This window comes from Chelmon rostratus, chromosome 22, assembly GCF_017976325.1.
Source record: "Chelmon rostratus isolate fCheRos1 chromosome 22, fCheRos1.pri, whole genome shotgun sequence".
Lineage (NCBI taxonomy): Eukaryota > Metazoa > Chordata > Actinopteri > Chaetodontiformes > Chaetodontidae > Chelmon > Chelmon rostratus.
In genome coordinates, this window is record NC_055679.1 from 5456253 (window position 1) to 5466449 (window position 10197).

Here is a 10197-nt window from a genome sequence, read left to right on the forward strand (position 1 = left end):
GCACCGGGAAGTCGGAAGCCTAAAAAGTGTGTTTAAAAGATTGAGACCCGGAAATGTGCCCCCTGATATTTAGCTCCCAGGTCCACCTTCCTCGCATGGGTCTCTAAATGCAGTTGTGGAAACTGCCCAAACTTCAGACACAGCCTTTACTATACTGTTCTTTGCAGTACGCGCTTTGGTGAGCTCTGTAACTGTCTCAGCCCGTCCGCTGAATGCACGTTCACGAGTTTTCCCACGATGGAGGGTGAGTCACGTTAGTTTTGTACAAATAATGCAGGTTACTGCTTTTAATTTACACTCTCCATTCCACAGCATTAACTAGTGCTAACATTAGAATGCTATGTGCCCCATATATAACGTGCCATGAAAATACTTCGTAGAATTGACTGGGTAGTTAACGCCAGCAAGCTAAGTGTTAGCTAAGGTTTCCGGTGTAAACAAGTCTCATGTGCGCTGCCCATGGCGACGTTTGGCCCGCGGTGCTATAAAGAATGATTAACCCTTGTTTGTTATCAATGTTAGATTGGTTAATCCCACGTTAAATTATATAACCCTAACGTCTCCAGTTTGTCGATAAATTTACATTTATTGTTAGCTGTTTAACCGGCTAGTGCGTGAATGACAAGTGTGTGTGTGTGTGTGTTAGCGTGTGAGAATCAGAGTGAGTCAAGTAAAATCACAGGGTGATCGCACAGTACGTAACATCAATTCAACGTTTTATAGATATATCCTGGGTGCCTCCATCTTTCCAAATACTGAATAGAGGCGGTGGCTATATTTCTGGGATCGTGAACTCAGAAGGAGAATTGGGGACCCTGTTGGAGAACCACAAAAGAGCCACACGCACTTCTTTCAACAAGTGGTAATGTAATGTATGAAATAACCTTGTATGGATTTTCTTTTATTTTCAGTTTGTTTGGTTAATGTGAACATGATCCTTTCTTACGATCGCAGGTCTGACACTGTGAAAGACTCAAGCAAACTGAGACACCTGTGGCAAGTGGAGGACTACTCTGAAGATACCCCCCTTTGTGTTACAAAAAGAGTCATTCTGACCTGTCATCATGGCAAAGCACCTTGTAGAAGACCTTCTACAGCAAAGGTACATGGGCAAACAACGTATCGTTATCATTACTTTTTAAATATTTAGCTCATCTAAGTTTGTGTCATTATCTTGCCCAGCAGGAGCCTTCTCTGGAGCATGCCTGTAAGAAAAAGAGGATCCGGAAAGGGAAGAAATTGGACTGTCCAGCAAAACTATTTATTCGACACGTGAAGAGGTAATTTTTATGCTTAATTTTAAAGAATGATTCTGCATGTGATTTCCACAAAACTGAACCTGTGAGGTGCTACTTGAGAGGTAAACCTGTTATACACAGGCTTACCTTTCACTTTATTGGAGTGCTGGGGTGTAGTCTTTCCAGTGCATGGTAAGGTGTGTTTCCTTTGCAAAACTTTTATTTTTAAATTGTTTTAGGTATGACACATTTAGTGTCAAAGGAGATGCCTCCAGAGCCAGAAAAGAAGATGCCATGAAGAGGCTAAAGCAAGAATTGGCCCAAAGAAACCCACCAACCTCGACATTTATCCATGTCAAAATTCCACTATTGGAAGCTCACCAAAACCACACCATTGAGTTAGGATGTTGCTATTCACAACATATACGCCCTAAAGTGAGGGGCGAAATCCAGGAGATGGCAGGACTGGGAATAACCTCTGTCGCATTTGTGAATAGAGCCTCGAAGCAAAATGTGTTGATAGACCTGTGCAAATCCCATAAAGAAGACCAGACCTACTTCCCAGTGAAACAACAAATCTCTAAGTTGGAGTTAGAACCTTTTGGCAGAGAAGAAGAGGTGTATTCAACCGGTGGAGAGCAGGTAGTAGCAGGAAACTGCGATGATGACACTTTTTCACCACCTCTTCCAGGCCTGCAGCTGGGTGAAACTCACAGTAACTCGGAAGACACAATAGCAAGTCAAGAGGTGAGTATATGAGCTAATTGCATGAGAATTTGAAGTACTTTTTAACTCCCTAATTGACCTTTAAGTCTACTCAAGGGTCCTTTCATTAGAGTTAACCTTCACAATGTTATTACATATAGGTAACAAGCCATCCGAATGGAGCAGCTCGCAAAGAGAGAAAAAAGCTACTGAAGGAACTAAATGGCATAAGGAGGTTGTCCAACATGTGTACGGATACGGCTAAACTGGCAAAACTGAAAGCTGGGATCAAGGCTCTCCATGGCAAGTTTAAGAACTCCTTAAAGAAACAACCATTGTCACCAGCAGCTTCTGCGCGCACACAAACACCAAACCGTGAAAAACAAGACACCAACACAACTGCGCTGCCACTCACAAAGACTGTACAAAGGGGCAGTAGAGACCATGAATACTGAAGCAAGCATTGGCCAGATTCTTCAAGACTGAAGAAACAGAAAATGACTGAAGCCGACATGATTTAAGACAGAAAGACGTCATATGCAAGGTGTTTGTAAGACTGTTTTTCAAATACTTATCCAGAGAAGTAAGAGCCTGGGTTTTGTTATGTCACTATATGACTAGAAGCAGACAGAAATTTTCAAGTGATTTTATTTCCATTCACAGAATTACATCTTGGAATCAGGAGTCCTTTATAACCTACAGACTACAGAATCAGAAGGGTGTGGCAGCCCTCTGCACATACACTTAAAAAGGCTGATTAACAAGTTAAATATATATTAAGTTCTAATTACCATGTGTCATCTGCAGTGTCAAAATAAAATATACATATATCCTTATAATAAAGTGCCTACATGGTGCATGCTCCTTTTTCCACCAACAAACCAGTAATGAGCAAAAATATTCTCTCAAAGCAGAAAATATAGAATTCCATTTGTTTTGACAAGGAGACCTTAAAAAATTAAAAAAGCCTTCAGTGATCAAATATTTTGTAAACAATTGCAACTTGGAACAGCTGAACTTAGTGTGTGCAGTTTTGATATTCCATACTCGTTTTGCCCCAAAGAAACATACCTTCAGTTCTTCATTACAACAAACAGACTATGTGCCAGTTGACATGGGCCCAAAAAATGCAAGATGTGTTCTACAATATTTTTCCTGTTTCATTCCAAATCACAGGATTTTTCAGATTTAACAAACTGGAGAAGACCAACAGTTTTCACATTTGAAATCCTACTTAAATTCTACTAAAAGCAAAGTGTTCCCATCCCAGAATGAATTTGACTGAGTTTATCATGGAACTATGGGTAGTGTCATCTCGGGGATGTCAGAAGAGCTTCAGGTAAAAGCAGAGGAAGACTCAGATTAAGGTGTGAATGGAGTCACTGTTGTTGTGGATGCTTGTACTGATGGAGGTCTAGTTGATGCAGTCCATGATGTGGATCTGCAGGGAGTCCAGGTCTGGCAGGATCTCGTTGCACTTGGGACAGGCGTGTTCGGGAATATTCCCCTGATGTTGCCAGTCAGTCCCTGAGAGTCAAAGACACTGGTCACAACCTGAACATGCTGGACAGATGTTCCAGTTACACTGAACTAAGACGTTAAACCATGATGTATGTTGCAACAAATTCCACCAATAGCATGTTGAATGTTATACTGTATAGATGGTGAAAGGAATAGATCAGCATTTGAGAAATCTGCTTATTCACTTGCTGAGAATTAGAGAAGATTGATGCGACTCTCATGTTTGCACACTAAATATGATACTAGAGCCAGAAGCTGGTTATCTTAGCTTAGCATAAAGAGTGGACGTGGAGGGAAACAGCTAGCCTGGCTCTCCGAAAAGGCAAAAAAGAAATTGCTTACCAGAACACTAATCAGCAAGTTTGTCAAATTCATACAAAAACTGAAATGCATGGACACAAATTTGCAGTTTTATGTGCAGTTACGTGCTGGAAATATTTCTTGGCATGACCAGTGACTTCCTCCAGTCTTTCCATCCAGACATGCCATATGTGGAGCCCTTGTTGGCAACCTCCACAGTGACAGGGAGTGACAGGGCCAGCCAAGAAAAGGTATTTCCCTTTGTCTTTATGCTAGCCTAAGCTAACTGTCTCCTGTCAAACTGTTGAAATGCTAATCTACTCTTTTAGGGCTCAATTAATCAATTCAAGACATTGAACTTGTACATAGCCTGACAGAAGTGTGCCTGGAAGGCTACACTCAGGACATAAAAACAAGCACGCGTACCCCTTCCAACCAGAGCAGCGCCGGCTCCGAGTGGATTCCCTCCCAGTGGCACATGTCTTCTCTGCATCTCATTCAGTGACCGCCTGTGGAGAAGCACCAGAAAAAGAGTTGCAGAAAAGAACTGGGTCCCTGCTGACAAAGGGTTTCACACATCTGAGTCAGAGTGTTGTACTAATGTGTCAACTTCACAGTTATCTTGCAGAATGTGTTTCCCAGTGTGTGCCTTGTAGCACACAGTGCTGTATAAAATACACAAAGCCTCCTATTAGTTTTTGATAATTGGATATTTCTTTGTGACCACAGGGAGAGAATAAAGAATCATGTAATGTGTGCATGACTTGCTGTCAGAGTCTGATTCCTACATGGATCCATGTGGTACTGATGCTGCTTAGGCAGATGCTTACCAGTCAGGCCATATAACTTCATGTCTATAGCTCTGGTTACAGTGTGAAAGGGAATCAGACTAGAACTAAATGCGAAAAATGTTCTGTGTTTAGTTGGTCCTTTGTCCGGACCACCTGACTGAACTACAGGTGTAAAAGCAAACTTGTTGGACTCCGTACCGGCCCAGTGAGTCCATCTCCTCCTGCAGGTGAGTGTTCTGCTTCTTCACATACTCCAGCTGAGCGGCCAGACGCTCCCTCTCCTCATGCAGTTTCTCCCTCGCTGCTCGCTCCGCGTAGAAGTCTGAGGAGTAGACCTCCGCCTGCACGGAGAGGAAAAAAAAAAAAGGATGACCGCCATGAAGCTGAAACCTGACAACCAAACGTAAGATTTCAGCATCGGTGTCAAAACATTCACACGCCCACTGACCTGAGCCTGGAAGACAGATATGGTCTCCAGCTCCTTCTCCTTGTGGAAGATCTCCTGCTTCATTTGATCAATCTTGTCCTGTTTAGCAGCCAGGGCCTCTTCAGCAGCTGTCAGCCGTTCCTGCAGCTGGTCCACCACCTCCTTCTGCACCAGCTGAGACTGCAGGGCCAGAGAGCAAAGGTCAAACCTCTCAGTCCTTATTATCTCTACTCATACAGCTGCATTAGGTCTGGTGGAAATCAGCAGGATTTGGTTTGATTGTATGTTGCTAAAATGAGAAAAGTCTTATTATTATGCTACATAATTGGACCTCTCTCTTCTTCTTCTCCTCTTTGAGTTCGTTGTAGTCTTCAAACAGTTTAGTGTAGGCATCCTTCAGCTGGGCCAGGGTGTTCCTATGGAGGGGGAGTCCATATAAGAGCTGATCACTACTGGGATATAAATAATTGGGGCTTTCTGACATCAAATCAATGCACATCAATGTCTACATCAGTCTGCACATGCAACTTAAAATGGTTCTGATTTCTAATTTTTCTGCAAAGTAAAAGCAGTTGAGATTCAGATCAACCGGTCAGCATCTGTAGATAGTGTGTGTGCGCGTGTGTTGCCTCTGACCTCTCCTCCCCAGCCTTTCTCTGCTCCATCTGGCTCTGGGCCTGCATGCTGTCCAGCTGCAGCTTCAGCCGTTCATTCTGCGACTGAACAGCCTGTTTCTCCACCAGCTGGGCCTTCAGAGTGGCCACGTCCTGCTCCACCTCCCGACATCTATGCACATGAGGAAAACATTGGCGCGTGCGGATCAAGATTGAGCACATGCACATCGACTGAAAGAGGAAACCGTCGCATATGTTTGGCTTCCTTAAAAGATCCAAACATGTAAACAATATTCAGAAATTCTTTTCATAGCAACACGCTCTAATGGGTTTACAAGAAAAACACATTTTGCAGAATCACAGTGCCAGTGTGGGTGTACGCGTATATGAGCCCAACCTGTCCTGCAGGTTCTTCTTCATGCCTTCTGCTTCATCCAGCTTGCTCTGCGCCTGCTGCAATTCTTTGAACAGCGTCATCATGTGAGACTTCAGATTCTCCACCTCAGACACTGCCTGAAATATTTGTAAGACACAAACACTAAAAATAAGGAAATGACACATGACAAATATATCAGCGGAGCTCTGCCTGGTATGATAATAAGGAAGTTTGGACACTGCGTGTTTGCACTCTGAGTAGATGTCAAAAAGGATTAGCAAATGCTCACAATCTGTTTCATTTATGTTACACAGTGTCTAAGTTTTATTGAAGTTGGGGTTGTAGATAAACAGTCGACAGAGATGAGACTTCAAACTGAGTTTTTTTAAAAGTGAAACGTTACTTTAACATCAACCTGTCAACTTACACAAATTAAAATCATGTTTGACGTCAGCACTGCATGTACCTTTTCCTCTTTCCCAGAATCCTCCTTGGTCTCTGTAGTCTCTGCTTGGATGGTCTGTGTTGATTTGTCCACATTGCTCTTCCTTTCCTCCAGCTCTCTTATTCTGTTGGTTAATTCATTTCAAAAACACATCTGAAGAGGTGAGACTCTATAAAGCCTGACTGGCTGTGTCTCCTGATGCCACACACTTTGATAAGAGAGCAGAGCATTCAGCCGTGAACTGTTCGTACCTGGCAGCAGAGGACTGCATCTCGGCCCGGAGCTGCTCGGCCCGCTGCGTCTCGTTCCTCAGCGACTGGAGGAGCTGACTGACCGTCACCTCCTCGCTGTCCAGCCGGGAAGCCGTCATGCTCAGGTCCGGACGTCTGCTGCGCTCCAGACCGCACACGTCGTTCACGCCGTCGACGCCTCCGTCCTGAGAAGAAAAGCAACCAGTTAGATTAAGAAAAAGCTCAGTTTGCACACACGTTTTGGGTCGTCAAAATCCCAGAATGAAACTGTATTTATATTAAATCTGATCTGAATTTTTTTGATGTAGCACATAATAACCGTAGAATTGATTAATACAACTTAATGTATGTGTATGTGTGTGTGTGTGTGTGTGTGTGTGTGTGTGTGTGTGTGTGTGTGTTGCTCTTCACCGTGACCCTGATGATCTCGATGAAGGAGTCGCTGTGGGAGTCTTGGTCGGCCTTCAGCTGCAGCTCAGAGTTCATGGCCACCAGGTCATTCTTTTCTGCCTGCAGGCGAGCAACCTGGGCACGCAAGGCGTCCAGCTCTGCACTCTGATTGGATGACACTGCCTGGAGATGACATCGCATGTCAGGAACACAGATTATTAAGTAGTTTAGGTGTTCATTTAGAAATCTAGCGCAACTCAATACACAATGGGCCAAAAGTCAAAGTCATTAGGACACATGTAGATAACAAAGAGCATTAAAAACGATTATTAACATAGGAACCTAACACTGGCTCTCAGCTGCTTTCACCCTCACCGGCAAGCCTCCCAGTGCTCCCCCTGTCTTCGCCTCCTCCCCCAATCTCCTGCTCATCTCCTGGTTTTGGAGGGTCAGCGCCTCCATGCGGCTCCGAGCCTCCTCCAGCCTGCCCTCCAGGAAGTCCCGCTCCTCCCGCTGCTTCTCCCGCCACGCAGTCAGGCCCTCGAAACGCTCCTTCATCGTCAGGTTGGTCTGACGCAGGGCCTCTGAGAGACACGAGCACGGAGGATTTAAATAAATGTCATGCTACATCTCTGAAACTCCACCCCGACATAAAGCCCGTTGACCACAGACACTCTAATATGAGCATTTAGTGAATAGTGCAACAACAACAAATAAAAACAAACTCTTTCCTCAGCTCTGAACCCACCACCACACCCCTACTCTTACCCTTCAGGTCTCGGTTCTCCTGGATGAGGATGTTCATCTGCTGCAGGGTTTCCTCCAGTGTGCCGGACTGACCGGGAGAGCGAGAGATGTCGCCGTTCATCACGGGGCCTCCAGATGCCATGAAGCTGCGAGGAAGGTGAGGAAAGAGACAGAAGGACACACGCACAGAAGCTGTGAGAAGTGGTCATCAACTTGAATTGTCATTTTGTGCATGTTGCTAATTACACACTTAAAATGAGGCATTTTTTTGAATTCAGTAAATAAGTTTAAGGATATTAAATACACCTGTAATTAAAATACATCCACTGACATCATATTTTGAATACAACAGTGGTAACAGCTAGCTGAAGCGATGAGAAATGACAGCGCCGTCTGTTATGTGGCGCCTTTTCAGTGCTACCACTGGAGGGCGCTAAAAGCTCAGATTTTAAAATTCCACACAGCAGCTTTAAGGCTGTTCACATTAAAGGCCTCAACAATGTGTTTGCCTTTACTAAATTCAGCATGAGCTGCGGATATTCTGTCAGTTTTCAACATAATTATCCAAAGACGCTGCAGATTTTCTGCAGATTCATCTCTGTTGAAATGCAAGCATGATGTCACCTGATGACAGTCATTATAACTCAAAACCTCATTTCTCTCATGTTGTGGGGAATTTTACATCACCTCACTGTCTGAATGCTAACTAACTGTGAATACTGTGAATGTGAGTGAAATCCCCTTCCACTCAGTCTTCACTTGTGTATTTTGTTATCAGTGAAGAATGTTGTCTCCATGCTGACATCACCAAGTGACTCAGTGCTTTCAGCATGCAGCAGCAGCAGAGGAGCAGCACACAGCCAGTAAATGCAGATCACATGATAACTCAATCCCATTACAATAACAGAGAGCAGGATGCTGTGCACTTAGTGACAGACACACGAATACACAACCACAGTCGTTATTAAAGCGCCAGATATCACGATTGAGTGGAACTTGGGGACACTACAGTGGATAACAGTGAGAATAACGCTACTTTAAAACCACTACAGACACGCTGTCGCTGTGTGGAAACGTTACAGCGGCGTTTCTCTTTAATGTGTGGTCGTTTGATTTCACTTTTTGTCTCTCTTCGGGCGGGCCTATCCCGTGTGCGACTCTTGGTAAACACTGAAAAGTTAGCACAGTAACTTACACAACACGGATGAGGTTCAGCGCGAGACAAACTGCGTCACATAGAGTGTTAGACGGGTATAAATGTCAAGCCTCACCTGGTGTCAGCTCCTGAACTAGACACGGCCGGGATGTTCACTCCAGAAACATATAGGAACTGTCTGAGAGACGGTCAACTGCGTCGATCCACCGTGTTCTGCTGCTTCTGGTCTGGAGCAACGTCAAGTCACGTACAGAAACAGCACGCTTCCGGTTATTGTTTCCAAAATAAAATCACTCAATATTTTCATTTCATTGTCTAGGCTAAGAAACGTATTGAAAATACAAAATTAAAAATGTTTCTTGAAAAAAACAACGATAAGACGGAAAGGATAAATGCAATTAGCAAAACAAACAAGTCTGACACAATTTAGCCAATATTATGAAACAACACAATCTTTCAAAATGCATTTTCCAGTAATAACCTTTTACTGATTGGTTGTTATTAAATTCGCTTCAGTAAACCTTATGCGTGTGTGTGTGTGTGTGTGTGTGTGTGTGTACGCGCGCACGCATGTGTGCGCGTTCGTAATTAGGTTGTAGTACATCAAGCTTCGAACTTGGGCAATTCATTCAACCTATTTCAAGTTTAAGCTTTTATTTTGAATGGTTACGTACCTTACTTCCTGTCCCCGCAGGCCTAATTCTCGCTGGTGCGACGCAGTTCTGACTCGTGCGGATTTATTGAAGGTTCTCATTTCCTCGACGTGACGTCGCAGGGCAGGGACGAGAGGTGGGTACAAAGTGCGTGAGCGCAGCCGCTGTGTGGACGGATCCATCCGCGTGTTCAACACATCAGTGGAAGCGCGTGAGCAGCAGACTGCGGGAATTCCCTACAGGAGTCACCTTGCACTTTGACAGCGGGAAATGAAAGGCGGGAGATTCCCCAACCTGCTCGTGTTATAAAAATACATACACAAAAATGAATGAAAAATGATCGCGCTCTAATATCAATGCTGTTTTATAAAAAACAAATTAAGGTCATTATAAAATATCAGTGGAATACAGTAAGATTACAAATGTTTTGCTTTAGTCTGAACTTCTTTACATAGTGGCCCATGGACGCAAATGATAAAATATTACAGCATTAATTCGATTTATTCAGGTTATCTATTATATAAAAAGAAAAAGCCATACATACATGTTCACATCAGTGTCCACTAGATGGCAGTGTTGTGCA

The 10197-nt window shown here is 43.8% G+C and overlaps 2 protein-coding genes across 7 annotated transcripts; one reads left to right on the forward strand and one right to left on the reverse strand.

Moving 5' to 3' along the window:
- Positions 1 to 31: 31 nt before the first annotated feature.
- Positions 32 to 4511, forward strand: LOC121625691. 6 transcript variants are annotated; one of them, XM_041963896.1, is made up of 6 exons: positions 32 to 244; positions 724 to 872; positions 955 to 1102; positions 1183 to 1280; positions 1478 to 1985; positions 2105 to 4511. In XM_041963896.1, coding segments are annotated over exons 2-6 (1050 nt in total). In that variant the 5' UTR covers positions 32 to 244; positions 724 to 870; the 3' UTR covers positions 2399 to 4511. The 6 variants fall into 6 exon arrangements, with proteins under 6 accessions (XP_041819830.1, XP_041819831.1, XP_041819829.1 ...); XM_041963897.1 differs by having other exon boundaries at positions 724 to 867; XM_041963892.1 differs by having other exon boundaries at positions 33 to 244; positions 724 to 862.
- On the reverse strand, positions 2575 to 9206 carry optn (optineurin). Its single transcript, XM_041963891.1, has 13 exons — positions 9077 to 9206; positions 7827 to 7951; positions 7434 to 7642; positions 7080 to 7241; positions 6669 to 6853; positions 6439 to 6541; positions 5994 to 6109; positions 5619 to 5768; positions 5314 to 5398; positions 5004 to 5162; positions 4754 to 4896; positions 4191 to 4273; positions 2575 to 3470 (listed from the first exon to the last, which is right to left on the reverse strand). The coding sequence occupies exons 2-13, from the start codon at positions 7945 to 7947 to the stop codon at positions 3358 to 3360; spliced, it is 1629 nt and encodes a 542-aa protein (XP_041819825.1). The 5' UTR covers positions 7948 to 7951; positions 9077 to 9206; the 3' UTR covers positions 2575 to 3357.
- Between the last annotated feature and the right edge of the window lie 991 nt (positions 9207 to 10197).